The sequence below is a fragment of the Mytilus trossulus genome, chromosome 11 (genome assembly GCF_036588685.1).
Source record: "Mytilus trossulus isolate FHL-02 chromosome 11, PNRI_Mtr1.1.1.hap1, whole genome shotgun sequence".
Classification (NCBI taxonomy): domain Eukaryota; kingdom Metazoa; phylum Mollusca; class Bivalvia; order Mytilida; family Mytilidae; genus Mytilus; species Mytilus trossulus.
The window spans coordinates 1,158,758-1,174,822 of NC_086383.1; the positions used below are offsets into that span (position 1 = coordinate 1,158,758).

The 16,065-nt window shown below is 31.8% G+C and overlaps 1 protein-coding gene across 1 annotated transcript; it reads left to right on the forward strand.

Annotated features, from left to right (window-relative positions):
• The first annotated feature begins 6,294 nt into the window (after window positions 1-6,294).
• LOC134691656 (fibrinogen-like protein A) lies at window positions 6,295-15,600 on the forward strand. The gene is made up of 9 exons (XM_063552218.1): window positions 6,295-6,402; window positions 7,076-7,141; window positions 7,926-7,997; window positions 8,740-8,811; window positions 9,861-9,920; window positions 10,145-10,284; window positions 13,724-13,820; window positions 14,350-14,514; window positions 15,363-15,600. The coding sequence occupies exons 1-9, from the start codon at window positions 6,330-6,332 to the stop codon at window positions 15,575-15,577; spliced, it is 960 nt and encodes a 319-aa protein (XP_063408288.1). The 5' UTR covers window positions 6,295-6,329; the 3' UTR covers window positions 15,578-15,600.
• Window positions 15,601-16,065: the final 465 nt, after the last annotated feature.

Consider the following 16,065-nt stretch of genomic DNA (forward strand, 5'->3'; position numbering starts at 1 on the left):
CTATTATTAAGAATAATTTATACTTTTGCAAACAGTAAATTTTATAAAATGACTATTCAAAAGATGTACATGATAAAACTGAAGTATTAACTAATTACAGGAAACAACTTAAATACATTTACATAACCATACATTTGAAACACAAAAGTAGACACATCCGAATAAGTTTAAACCTCCACGCCAAGTGACGTCCTATTTAGTATTTGAAACTGTGAAAAATGACGAAAAAATGACATCATAGGAATTTGTAAAACAGATCATCAAAAAAATGAAAAATGACGTCACATTAGAATGAATAAGATAGAATTAGGATTGATTAAAGATTATATATTTTAACTTAATACTGATATTGCATTTAATAACAAAGCACATTTTAATACTTATTAATATCAAACTAAGGTAGCAATTAACTATATTATAAAACTATGTCCGGTTTGTTTTGAATCTAACTTCAAACGTAAAATATCGTACTGATTACGTTGAACGAAATCAAATCTAATAAATGAAGGCGGTGATTAATTTTGTTTACAATAACACATAAATATAATAAAAAAGACGTCAACACATTTGACAAAATCCGATGAGAATTACAAATATAACATTAAACATTCAAACTAAATACATGAATTTGGGATAGACAAGTACCGTACCACGACTTATAGTAATGCGAGTTCACACTCGGCTAAACAGTCACAATCGGGAATAAGTCACAATTGGTAATTAAAAGATAAGACGACATAATGACAAACCACAATCTACCATGTGGTAAAAATGTCCTTAGCTAGTCCCGTTTATCATAGATTTTCGTGTGAAGTCGTCCATCTACGTCAATATTGAGGAAAAGATCAAGGTATGAAGCAGTCCTTCTAGTATCAGTAGTATCCTTAATTTCAAGTTGACTTGGATATATGAGATGTAAGTATTGGCTGAAATATGGGTTATTCAATGATAGACCATGATCAATATATCGGAAAGTAAAATAAAAGAATTTCGCAAGGTGCTTTTTCTTTTTGTCTTTTAGAAGGTTCTGAATGAATTCTGCTTCATACAAGTACAAAAACAAATCAGCCAGCAGGGGTGCACAATTAGTACCCATTAGAATATCGAATGTCTGTTGAAATATAAATCCTCCAAACTCAACAAATATATTGTCGATCAAAAAGTCCAGCATTTTGATAATATCATCTTCAGTATATTTTCTGGGAGATTCAGTATGATTTTTCACAAAATATGAATTATTGTAACCCAAAACAAGAAATTTGTATCTACGTTTTCCATTTTTATAGAAAAAGCTCTGTTTTATGAGATGGTGTAGTCGATCTTTCAACTGAGCATTGGAAATAGTAGTATATAGCGTAGAAAAATCAAAAGTTTTTATGTTGCTGCAAAATTGCAAAGATTGTGATTGAAGGTTAAGCAGTAGATCTTTCGAATTTTTGAGAATCCACATCTGGTTAACACCACTGGTAGACTATATCTCCTCACAATATTTTTGAAGCCCATCTTTAACTGTCGAAAGAATAGTAGTCAGTACTTTAGAAAGATGTATGGTCGAACATTTTGAAGACCCAGCTATGTATCGTTCTTTATATGGAGTTTTGTGTACTTTAGGTATCCAGTATAATGAAGGCAAGTTTTCTTCGTCTTCTTTGATGTTGACACCAAAAGAAAGAAGGACAGATTTATGATTTTGTAAAATTTCGTCCTTGGTAAATGGTGTTAAAGAATATGTAGGATTACCAGTAGTTTTATTAATTCCAAGCTCTGTAGTTAGACATTGCAAATAATGTTTTTTACATATGAAGACAATATCATTGGAGGCTTTATCTGCTGGAACAACGACATATTTGTCATGCAAAGAGGATAAAGCATCCACAACCTCCGGATTCTTGAAAGGGTTAAAAACTTTAGTACTCACATTACATCGTAGTTTTTGTATGCGCCTCTGAATGCATGATCGAATAGCTTTGATCCATTCAGACAAAGTGTCCAGTTCTGGTTCGTCTTGTTTGCGCTTTACCCATTTTCTTGCATAGTCCTCAACTGCATACATCAGTAACTTGAAATTCTTTTTCCAGTTGATGGGGTGAGGGATTCTATATTTTGGTCCCTTGGCTAACAACTCTCTTAGTTGTTCATTAGTAACGATGCAAAGGTCTCCAGTAATAATATGACCAGCTGGACTGTAATTGTATTGTGACGATGCACATGAGCAATCCGGAGGCTTGGATTTTGTATCTTTGAGGTTAAAAGCCTCTAAAACTCTCTTGTGGTTTAAAATCTTGGATGCAATAGACTTGGTGTAGGTATAACAAATAACAGGTGTAGTTTTATTTTTTGAAGTAATCAGGTATAGTTTTTTGTACAGATTTTTTATGGAAAATATTGCTAATATTTACAGCATCTAAACCTTTATTGGCAAATAAAACTGGGAATTGAAGTTACAAACTCCTTCAACTGGCTTGTTTATTGTTGTAATAGGTTTACAAAAAAATGAAAATTCGGAGAAAGACACTTATTCTAATTTCAAATACACCAATGATTATATTATCAAAATCCTATCCTTTTCTCTTGATCAAAATTACTTCTTTTTACTGGATGATTTGTATGTATACTCATATGAGCAGAATTAATAGGAAAATTTTGAAAAAGCCGTTACCATAAATAAACACACTATTAAATTAGGGTTAAAAGAACGGAGCAAAATGAGTTAGTGACATGCTTAAACTATTTACAATAACGTATTTAGATAGTTTTGGCTGAATTTAAATGATAATGAACTTCTGTGTCTTAAATGTATTAAAAAAATATGGCTTATAACAAATGTAAGCATCGTTTGTTTACGTTTTCTTGTTGTGATGATTTTCGGTTTCACAAGCATGTATTTTCACGTATAATGCTTATATTCTTACGTCATTGTTCTATGACGTCGTTAAGCTCATTCATAAATTAGCATATGAGTACGATCGGAACAGCTCAATCAATATATTCATATTTTACCACGGATGTGTACTCAAAGCGTTTGGAGGACGTCATGTTAGAATTGTCTACATTGCATTTTTGTGTTGTATATTCATATTTAGTCACTACTTTTATGAGGTTTTCTTGTGAATTTTTTTCTGGTTTTTTTTTCTCGTCCTTGTCAACATTATATTGTATTCAGAGGTTTGTCAACGACACGAAAGCCACTCCAATATAATTTTAAAGAAGGGCGATAATAAGTATTCGCTTATCAAAACAGTTTTCTATTTTTGATTTTTGGAAGTTTTATAAACAGTTAATTATACTTCATTACAACACAGAAGTGTTGACTATTATGCTTAATATATTGAAAACAACATGTTATAAATTTCTTGCGTCCGAAGCGCTTTTCTGGATTTACCTTCATCAGGAACGCTCAAAGCCAAACATTTGAAATCCGAAGATGTATAAGTACCGAAACCGTTGAAGAGCTGTATGTCAAAAAATACCTAAAATAATAGCCAAATTCATCTAAAGCCAACTTTGCCTGAGGGAGTTTAAACCTTAGTTTCTTAATAATTTATAAATTTATAAACGGACAATTTTAGTAAAGTTTGTTAAATCATGTCAGTACCGAAATACTGACTACCGAGCTGATGATACCCTCGGTGACTGATAGTCCACCAGCAGAGGTATCGACCCGGTGATGTAAAATTATTGAAAACAACACGTTATAAATTTCTTGCGTCCGAAGCGCTTTTCTGGATTTACCTTCATCAGGAACGCTCAAAGCCAAACATTTGAAATCCGAAGATGTATAAGTACCAAAACCGTTGAAGAGCTGTATGTCAAAAAATACCTAAAATAATAGCCAAATTCATCTAAAGCCAACTTTGCCTGAGGGAGTTGAAACCTTAGTTTCTTAATAATTTATAAATTTATAAACGGACAATTTTAGTAAAGTTTGTTAAATCATGTCAGTACCGAAATACTGACTACCGAGCTGATGATACCCTCGGGGACTGATAGTCCACCAGCAGAGGTATCGACCCAGTGATGTAAAATATTGAAAACAACACGTTATAAATTTCTTGCGTCCGAAGCGCTTTTCTGGATTTACCTTCATCAGGAACGCTCAAAGCCAAACATTTGAAATCCGAAGATGTATAAGTACCGAAACCGTTGAAGAGCTGTATGTCAAAAAATACCTAAAATAATAGCCAAATTCATCTAAAGCCAACTTTGCCTGAGGGAGTTGAAACCTTAGTTTCTTAATAATTTATAAATTTATAAACGGACAATTTTAGTAAAGTTTGTTAAATCATGTCAGTACCGAAATACTGACTACCGAGCTGATGATACCCTCGGGGACTGATAGTCCACCAGCAGAGGTATCGACCCAGTGATGTAAAATATTGAAAACAACACGTTATAAATTTCTTGCGTCCGAAGCGCTTTTCTGGATTTACCTTCATCAGGAACGCTCAAAGCCAAACATTTGAAATCCGAAGATGTATAAGTACCGAAACCGTTGAAGAGCTGTATGTCAAAAAATACCTAAAATAATAGCCAAATTCATCTAAAGCCAACTTTGCCTGAGGGAGTTGAAACCTTAGTTTCTTAATAATTTATAAATTTATAAACGGACAATTTTAGTAAAGTTTGTTAAATCATGTCAGTACCGAAATACTGACTACCGAGCTGATGATACCCTCGGGGACTGATAGTCCACCAGCAGAGGTATCGACCCAGTGATGTAAAATATTGAAAACAACACGTTATACATTTCTTGCGTCCGAAGCGCTTTTCTGGATTTACCTTCATCAGGAACGCTCAAAGCCAAACATTTGAAATCCGAAGATGTATAAGTACCGAAACCGTTGAAGAGCTGTATGTCAAAAAATACCTAAAATAATAGCCAAATTCATCTAAAGCCAACTTTGCCTGAGGGAGTTGAAACCTTAGTTTCTTAATAATTTATAAATTTATAAACGGACAATTTTAGTAAAGTTTGTTAAATCATGTCAGTACCGAAATACTGACTACCGAGCTGATGATACCCTCGGGGACTGATAGTCCACCAGCAGAGGTATCGACCCAGTGATGTAAAATATTGAAAACAACACGTTATAAATTTCTTGCGTCCGAAGCGCTTTTCTGGATTTACCTTCATCAGGAACGCTCAAAGCCAAACATTTGAAATCCGAAGATGTATAAGTACCGAAACCGTTGAAGAGCTGTATGTCAAAAAATACCTAAAATAATAGCCAAATTCATCTAAAGCCAACTTTGCCTGAGGGAGTTGAAACCTTAGTTTCTTAATAATTTATAAATTTATAAACGGACAATTTTAGTAAAGTTTGTTAAATCATGTCAGTACCGAAATACTGACTACCGAGCTGATGATACCCTCGGGGACTGATAGTCCACCAGCAGAGGTATCGACCCAGTGATGTAAAATATTGAAAACAACACGTTATAAATTTCTTGCGTCCGAAGCGCTTTTCTGGATTTACCTTCATCAGGAACGCTCAAAGCCAAACATTTGAAATCCGAAGATGTATAAGTACCGAAACCGTTGAAGAGCTGTATGTCAAAAAATACCTAAAATAATAGCCAAATTCATCTAAAGCCAACTTTGCCTGAGGGAGTTGAAACCTTAGTTTCTTAATAATTTATAAATTTATAAACGGACAATTTTAGTAAAGTTTGTTAAATCATGTCAGTACCGAAATACTGACTACCGAGCTGATGATACCCTCAGGGACTGATAGTCCACCAGCAGAGGTATCGACCCAGTGATGTAAAATATTGGAAACAACACGTTATAAATTTCTTGCGTCCGAAGCGCTTTTCTGGATTTACCTTCATCAGGAACGCTCAAAGCCAAACATTTGAAATCCGAAACCGTTGAAGAGCTGTATGTCAAAAAATACCTAAAATAATAGCCAAATTCATCTAAAGCCAACTTTGCCTGAGGGAGTTGAAACCTTAGTTTCTTAATAATTTATCAATTTATAAACGGACAATTTAAAAGATATGAACGAAGTCGATTGTGCAAAAATTATTAATGAAAATTTAATGCTTCCGACAATCTGTACTTTTATTTCTTAATTTTTATATTATTTAAAAATCATGAAAAATTATTTGTAATGCTTTATTTCTGCAATCAAAACTTTCAAATAATCGAATTTTTTTTCTGCTGAGTAAATGTAAAAAAGAATGTACCATCTTGATACCTGTGAAATTTAATACGTTTTGAAAAAAGTTAACATGCAACAAAATCATTTTATATCAAATGATATTTTTCTTTATTTGAATACAACAATTTCACTGTCTCGTTTGTTGAGGAACATCATTGTCTCAATATGTTCAAGATGCTTATCGTGTTGTCACTTCTGTTCGTCGTAACTTTTTCATTGGAATCAAAAGACAGAGAAGGTAGGATAATTACATTTGTTATCATATAATAAGAATGCACATAGTTGAGCACCGTCACTTGGTAATTTAATTTTTTGTTAAAATTTCACGAAATTGTTTGGAATACAGTTTTTATTATGGTATATTACAAGACGATGAATAAAAATACCAATTGGGAAGTAATAGATACAACAGTAAAAATACATTTGCTTATTTCAGTATTTGTCTTTTGGGAAGAAGCGATGGAACCTTTCTATTTATACGCATCGAAAGTTAATTATTTTCTATCTTCAGTACCAAAGACAGCCTTGATAAAATATGCATATGTTAGAAAAGTCAGGGTGGTGCGATAACTTGTATGGGGTGTATTACAACATGTGCAAATGCTTATTTGTAATTGGACGGATGAAAAAAATGTAAGGTGATGTGAACATTTGTAGCTAGGGCTTAACAAACATTACAACAATGATTAAAAATAATTTTAAAAGGTATCTTGTTATCGGTGCAACAGGTCAATAATAGATAAAAATATAAAGGAAAATAAATATTGACAACATTTTGAATTAGGCAGTAACATAAGTAAACGAATCTGATTTGGATTGATTAAAAACGTTTCCGCTATGGCATATCCATGGCACGTGAAGATAAAACGTTAAATACAAAACACACTTTTAGATATCAAATTTAATTTCAGGTTTGAGAACATATAGAGAATCAGAGGAGAAGACTAGAGTTGATGATATTTTACACGAATTACAAGGTATAATTACCGTTTTTGGATCCTTTTGTATGTTCATAACTAGTGGTTCATCTTTCGAGAAACCCTCTAATGTTTATTTCAATGTGAAGCATGCATATTGTACAACTCAAGCATCATAGATTTTATCAAAGTTTGAACAACTTTGCGTCAGAATATTTTTTTTTAAATAATACACTGCTGATCATAGAGGAAGAATATATGTTAAGAGGATTATCGCTTTAAAAAAATAGTTCAACCTGAAACATGCAGATATAACTATATTCTAATTTTTAAAGTTAATCTTTATTTTTGAACATCTATACGGATGTTTTATTTTTTATCTTAAAACACGTGACAGAAGGAAAAAAAACCATTACTATTTTATGTTTTTATTTTCGCTTAATTGATCCATCATGACATACATGTAATTAGATTAGATTTGGGGACTATTCCTACAATTTTGAATGCCAAGTCGGAAATATGACAAGTGTTTTCAATTCGTTTGATATGTTTGAGCTTTTATTTTCAATCTGATATCCAAGGCTTGCGTTTAATGTTGCTTTTTAAATCATTGATATGTTACTCTTAGGGTGTCATATGACAAACAAAAAGCTCTTCTTTAAAAAAAATTGTCACAAATATAATTACATTAACGGAGGTTGTTTAAATTAGATGACAAAGTATTATATATAAAAAAAAAAACATTCAAAATACTAAAAGTTTGTTTCCATCATTTTATTTAAATCAAAATAAACGCTTTAAGACTGATTTCATATTGAAATATCATAACTACTTTAATTGATAGGAATATGTCTGCATGAAAATGAAGACAGAGACGTTACACAACTTAAGAAAGATACACAATCTATACTCAAAAGTAAGTATATGATATTTTTTTATGTGTTAAGTTTTAATTTATTTTTTTACTTTTAAAATATCTTGTCGAAAGCGCCAAGTTATTAGATTTTGAAAATGAGAAAGGATCAATATAATAACATTTGAGCATACGATCAAAACGTATGCAACATAACGACAACATTCAACACAAAGCATTTAAAGGAAAACATGGAGTCTTTCCGAATAGACTAACACCGACGAACAAAAGTACATTAAGTCAACCGACAAAAGGCAGAGATATTCGGCTCATAAGCACAGCCCAAAAGTGTTTACCGCTAATAGAAAAAAACAGAGCAGCACAATGAGTGCATATTTGGACTAGGTACTAATTACCCCTTGTAGTACAGGAGTTTGACCCGGTTTATGATCGTTAATACCGTGCTCATCGAAAATAGCAGAGTAAAATTTGTGTACACAAGACGTGCGTTTTAGTTTCAAAATTCCTATAACAAGCACTGTCATACATTATAGTTGTTTGTCTGATGCCTCCTGATTTTCAATTGATCCCTATTCCATGGTTGTATATTCGCTCTCTTTGACAAACAACCATACAAAAACTCTGTAATACCAAAACAAAAACACTTAAAATCTACTCACGACCTGATTGATACTAAACAAGTAGAGCAATGCCTTGATGAAAATCCACTTATGTAAAACAAATTGTATCAGATTAAAAGGGATAACTGTATTTGTGTCATATTCAAATACTGTCTTTTTAATAGATATAGCGGTGTATAAAGATGTAGTAAAGATGAACAAACAGTTGAAGAATGATATAAAATGGATTCTAGAAGGTCAGTATATTGTATAAGCGTTACATATACATATATACATTATAGATATTTTCCTTAGAGGTTTATACATCGGAAAAGTAAATCAACGAATTGAAATATTGCATCAGAACAAACATAAAGAAGTCTTTGCAATAGAAATAGAAACAGTGTTAGGCTGTGGATGATAAAAAATGTTATAACGAACACCACTGACGACCCATTAACTGAAATAGTAACAATTTTTATTATAACCCGAAATGTATCAGAAGTCTTGTAGCAAATCATTCCATACTTTCACAAATATATTTTCTATTATCAAAAACAGTTTGGAATTAGCTCCATCCTGCTTATACATGTACACAGCAATGATTTAATCAGTTTTCTGGCTTTTGCTTAATAAAATGATGACTATTAAACAGCGGTATACTAATGTTGTCCTTTTTATCCCAACACCATCCCTTAATCATGTTTTCTCCTATTTGCTATATCGGCTCTTCGTCTATATAATTTCAAGCTAATATCTTATGAAACTATTTGCTAGCATCCTGTGTTAACAATCGGTAGTGTTAGTGTTATTAATCAAACAACATATCAATAATTAGTTGTGAATGTTGACGGTTTAAAACAGAGGGGAAAGATAAAAAAATATAATAAGAAGACGATATGGTATCATTGCCAATGAAACAACTTTCCCGAAGGATCCAATGACACAAAAGGCTATTTAAATTCAGAGATAAAACAAACTGGAAATATCACAGTAAGAAAATACAAGACCAACAACACAGCATTCAACTCTAAATGTGTCACCCGTCGTTGTGAAAAGAGGACGGAATTGTGGTAACAAGAATAGGAACAATATGAAAATAGTTTAAACATTTCAATAGACAGGACTGAATATACTTCAAGGCGTTGATAAGGAGGCTTAATATCAGTAATTTGTTCCCAAAAAAAAGGCAATGCAATGTGTTTATGTAAATCAATTTCTTAACAAAAGGCATACACACGCATGTTACAATTGAGTAAAAATGAATCAACAGATTAAGCTAACATTTTGCATATTAATTTTATAGAATCTCGTGGCGAAAAGGAAATTTCGAGGATAGTCAGGCTGTTAAAACATGAAGTCAAAGGTAAATAGAACACGTTGATATGTATTGTGTCAATTATGTTTTTTTTATTACAGTGCATGTTAAAAAAAAACATAGGAGAACACAGAAAAGGAAAATTTAGATTATTCAATTGCTTATTCTGGTACCTTTGATAACTATTTAAATATGAAAATAAATATTGTTACGTTCAATAGAGATGTTTGTGTCTATCAAATATATAAAACTGTCGTGAATATAAATTGCAGGGATATGTATAGGGTCTGCAAGGGACTGCGCTGAGATTAAGAAATATAAAGCAACCTCTGGTGTCTACAAAATATTCCCTACGAAAACAGAAGGAGTAAAAGCTTATTGTGACATGGATACAGACGGTGGAGGATGGACAGTACGTTCTTTTTCAAATATGATATAATTACATTAGATGTATGTTTCATTCTTATGCGTTATTTTGATTGGCTGGCAGCAATCTCGCGTCATTTTTCATTTTAAAATGAATTGCATGAATTGAAACATACATGATGACACACGTTTCCACAATAAAGTGCATATTCAAATACAAGGAAAACAGGATAGGAATAGTGTTTTCATGACCATAGCGAAAAAAATGTAATAATAAGTATTGAATGCTTCATTAAGTAATTTCATAGGGTTGTAAAAGCGTTGACCGTGCGTACATATTTAGAATGATGCGTGTTCGCGCTTATGTAAAATGTATTTCGGTCAACGTTTTAACAACCCAATGACATAAAGAAGCATTCAATTATCACATCAATTTATATCAAATTTTTCTCATCAGGCTCACTAAGAAGTCTGTTTCTAAACTAAAAATGTGTATTATGCTATGAGTATGAATTATACAATAGAATGCAACATAAATTAAGTGCAAGCGATTCAAAGCAAAGGAAAATAACCTGCTAAAGTCTTTCGATATTGTACGTTTTTAAAAGACTACATAAAGAGTAAAAATATACATTGTTTTACAGTGAAGATTCAGTATACTGGTAAACATTGAATAACTGTGTATCATATATTATTCCGTGACAAGGTAACACTACGACTATTGAAGTTATATTTTTATATAGCGGATGTGGTTGAGTGGTCTAGAGCGCTGGACATGAGGCTAAGCGATTGGTGCTGTAGTGTATCAAAGGTGTGAGTTCGAATCCCGCTGAGGGACGAACACAAAATTGTCAGTAGAAAATCTAACTCTAACACTGTTTGGAGTAACTTTCAGTGATTATGTATAATCACTAGAAAAAACGTCAGTGATTAACATAATAACTGAAATAAGAAATAGTTTTATTTATAAAGAAAATGAATAAAAGTCAAATATTTTTTCTATAAAATCATAATAAAACATCATTAAAAACATTATTTGTAAAATGTTAAGGACAATATATCAAAATGATAACCCAATTTTTTTTTAATTTTAACATGTTTAAGCACAATATATTAAAATGTTAAACACAATATATAGAGAATAATACATGGCAAAATCCGTATCGCATGCTGTATCACCACCAGAAACCAATATCAGTCCCGAGGGCCGAAGGTATTGGTTGAGTAGTGATACAACATGCGATACGGATTTTGCCATGTATAATTCTGTTTATCATATATTTTAACAGACTCAGGTTCATAGAATATCCGGTGTGGGTTTTTTTTAAATCTTCCGAAAATATAAAGAAGAAAAGAAAATATGATTTTCCTGTATTTTTTCAGCTAACTTTTTTTTTACAGACTTCCTTATTTGCTGAATATCCACATCGTAATGTCCTCTATAACCCTATTACATTCTCAATGTACTTTTAAGACCATGTATTTAAACAATTCACTAAGTAAACGATACTGTCCTATCATTTCAACTTCATGTTTTAATCCAAAAAAATATAAAAATTATTACCAAGTAACAACATGACTGATTTATACTAGTTGAAATGGATAGGACATTTTTTTAGTGGGAACAGCATCTGGACGTCATAGATCAAACGTTGACGTCATTCGATTGATGACGTAACGCCAGGTATGTGATACGGGGTATGCGATACAGGGTAGGTGATACAGACTGAAAAAAAAACTTTATTAGATATACATAATTGCTGTATTTTGTACTTAATATATGATAAATTAAAATATTATGCTTCACATCTGTTTTCACAACAATCTCCTCATTTTGAAAAACCTTTTCCTTCACATATCGAATCAGATTTTACGACATGCCTAAGAGAAATAAAGTGTTCAGTAAAAACATCTGAAGGGTATTCCCAAAAAAAGGGAATTAGCAAGCCCAAACTGGTTTCAGCAAGATACCATGTTTTGTGGCCAGACACAGAACAATAGCCATTAAGTTGTTGGGGTTTCCCTTTCTTTTTTTACTCCATGGAATAGCTATGAGAATATTACACCAAATGTCAGCTTCCTCTAAAATTTTGTTTTATTTGTCAGTTTGAAGTTCATGTTCATTTGAACAAAAACCAACAAAAACCTACAAAACAGATGTTCCATAATCTTCTCATAATCTTCTTCAACATTTGTTTTACACGTACCACAAATAACATGCTCTGTAGATTTACAAATATAACATGAATATCCATATGATGCTGGCTTTTAAGAAACAAAAATACATGTAACGTTATCCCTATAAAGGGAATGTTAATATCATTAATTTTGAAGTCTTCAACTGTATCTCGAAACCCTGTGTTGGTTAGTTCTTTTAAATCATCCTCTGTGTTTAAAAGCAAAGTTATTTCATCTGGCAAGGAATATGAAAGAAAAAAATCATAACTTGTCTATAATAAAAAAAATTATCAAGCAAAGGATCCTTAAATTATTGATAATCCCTGAAATCATATTAGGGAATTTGTAGAATAATTATTACAATGTTCAGTGATTATGTAAAATCACTGTTCATTTTAAGGGATTACATATAATCACTAATGATATTAGTGATTCTACATATTCCCTGAAAAATCAGTGATTCTACATAATCCCTGATTATACAAATTCACTGTAACATATACAAAGTAAATCTGAAAACATAAATTAACTTTAATAATTGTTTTATTGAGAATATTGATAACAGACAAGTTCAAAACAAAATTTGACAAAGTGTTCTCTTAACATACCAAATATGTCAAAGTTTCATTAACGGTTGCAAATTATATCTATATGTAACAAATCCCATTAAGAATATGAAAAACTCTTATCTACATACATAAAACTTTGATGCGTATGGTTACGTCTTTATACTGCTATATAAGACACACATTAGGCGCGTTAGCACTCGTCTCAGTTTACTGAATTTTTTTTATACAAGTATTAAATCCTTCAAAACGATAACTCAACAAGATCTTTCGAATGCGACACTCATTTATTGTAATGATATATATATATATAAAAAGAAGATGTGGTATGATTGCCAATGAGACAACTCTCCACAACAGATCAAAATGACACAGAAATTAACAACTATAAGTAGCCATACGGCCTTCAATCATGAGCAAACCCCATACCGCATAGTCAGCTATAAAAAGCTATGAAGTTGTTATCATTAGTCATGTTAGTGGCCAATACATAATAGCTCTCAGTTTAGTGATGAGGTGTATACTAGTATCAAAACTTTAAACTTTAAAAAGACAGCATACATAAGATATTCTAAACGACGTACAGATTTTTTTAAATCTGATTTTCCGAATTCTGTGACATTTTGTAAATTGCAGTTGTTGTCAAAATATCGATAGGAATGAGTTTCATCACATGGTTGGATATATTGCTTTTGCTTGATATTCTAGTTTCAATGTCATTATCTTATTAATTCATTGAAGATTATCCAGAAAAGGTATGACGATTCTGTTAACTTCCAGAGAACTTGGACAGAATGCGAAAACGGGTTCGGTTACGTCAATGGAGAATATTGGCTTGGTATGTATACTTAAAACATATAACAAATAAGTATTATAACATATGATAGTAGTTCTCTAAGTTATTATATTTGATGCGTTTCCCTCAGTTTTAATTTGTAACCCTGATTTGTTTGGTTTTTTTTCTCAATTATGAATTTCGAACAACGGTATAAAACTGTTGCCTTTATTTATATGATTACAGCGTCTGCAAAGTCAATTCTCCCGACCAACTTTTTTAATCTATAATAAGCGATTTAAATAACTGGATATATTTCTGGTATAAAAATAGCAAATGATCTTCCCTAACTTTCATTAGTGTGAAAAATAAATATGCATACATGTAGCAATCTTGTAACCCAAAACAGGTGACATGTTCTGAGTCAATTTTTATTTGAAATGTTGCCATTAAGACTATCATTATCAAATTATTATAAACAATCTATAAAGTTCATCAATCAATCTAACGTTAGCGCTTGTCATTTACTCAAAACTATGTTTTAATCGTAATATGAAAACACATTACGTATAAGTTATACGTCTTTATTTAGGCAACAAACATATTCACCGTTTGACGTCCAGTGGTACATACGAGCTTAGAATAGATCTCACTGATAAAAACAACACAAAGAAGTATGCTAAATATAAAACATTTGTTGTTGGAGATGCAACGTCTCAGTACAAGCTGACGATTGGTGGTTATAGCGGCGATGCAGGTAAGACAGTTGTTGTTAACAATGCAGCATCATAATTCAAGCTGAATATAAACAGAATATAATAATTATCTCCTAGATAATACAATATTGTTATTTAATAAATATGTTTCTTCCAATATAAATTACGATCATATATATATCTTTGATTTTTTTGTCGAGTTTCGCCTTACTTTTAGTTTTTTGTATTATCATTTCTTATATTGATTTCGGGATTTGTACACGTTTTGACCTCGTGCATTATTGCAGAGACTTTAATTGTCAACCTGCAACACAATAGTCGGTAAAATTTGAATCCACAGCATACAATTTATAAATAACAATGTTGCCATTGAATAAATTCCTTGAGGGGATCATCAGCCCCGTAGTCAGCACTTGTGTGTTGACTTGAGTTATCATTGATATGTTCATAATAATAAATTAACTGTTAACAAAAATTTGAATTTTTGAAATACTAAGGCTTTTCTACCTCAGGGATAGATTACTTTAGCTGTATTTGGCAAAACTTTTAGGAATTTTAAGTCCTCGATGATTTTCAATTTCTGACTTAATTTAGCATTTTAATATATTTTGATTCGAGCGTCACTGATGAGTCTTTTGTAGACGAAACGCGCGTTTGACGTAAATATAAAATTTCAATCCTGGTATCTATGATGAGCTTATTTGCCATCACTGACAGACTCAAAAAAAGCAGTCAATACACTACACATACTCTGATAAAGTTGAAGATACAACTGCACTCACGATAACATACATAACATACGGCATATTGTGTGTGTATTTAGTGCTAATAATGTCGTTAACGTGTATGCAAGTTTTTATGTGTGAATTTTGGAATATTTCAATTAAAGGAGATGCGCTGAGCTACAGCAACGGAATGAAATTCTCTACTGTTGACAGGGATAATGATTTACACAGTTCCAACTGCGCCAAAAATAATGGACCATGGTGGCTAAAAGGCTGTTCTTACAGTGCTCTAAACCAACCATCTAGAGATCATTGGTATTGGTATTATATAAGTGGTCGTTACGTGAAGACGTCGGTAATGATGATACGGAAGATCTAGTTATAATAAAAGATGTGTACATATTTCTTGTATGAATTATTTCGCCATGTTATTATCTTAAGACAGATACAGATTTTGCTATTCAAGCGTTTCGTCATATGTAAGTTTGAATCACAAAGGAGGGGATTTCGAAAGTAAAATCATTTTTATATGTTTTATTACCAACAAGAAAACAGTTGGTTTCCATTCGTTTGGTGTGTTTTGGCTCTTGGTTGTATCATTTGATACGTGACTCTCTGATTTGATTCTTTTTTTTTTATTTTACGTTTTATTTTTCAAATACCGTAGATAAATTAACCATTACTTTTACTCAAGTTCAGCCAAGATCTCTGAAAAAGGGCAAACTTTAAAATGCAACAGAATGTGACTATAAATATGAAATCGTGTCAGTTTATTAGCGGATTGGAAGATTTTGATATTATTTTGCTTATTCGCCACTGCTGGTGGAGATTTATTTCCCCGAGGGTACCACAAGCCCAGTAGTCAGC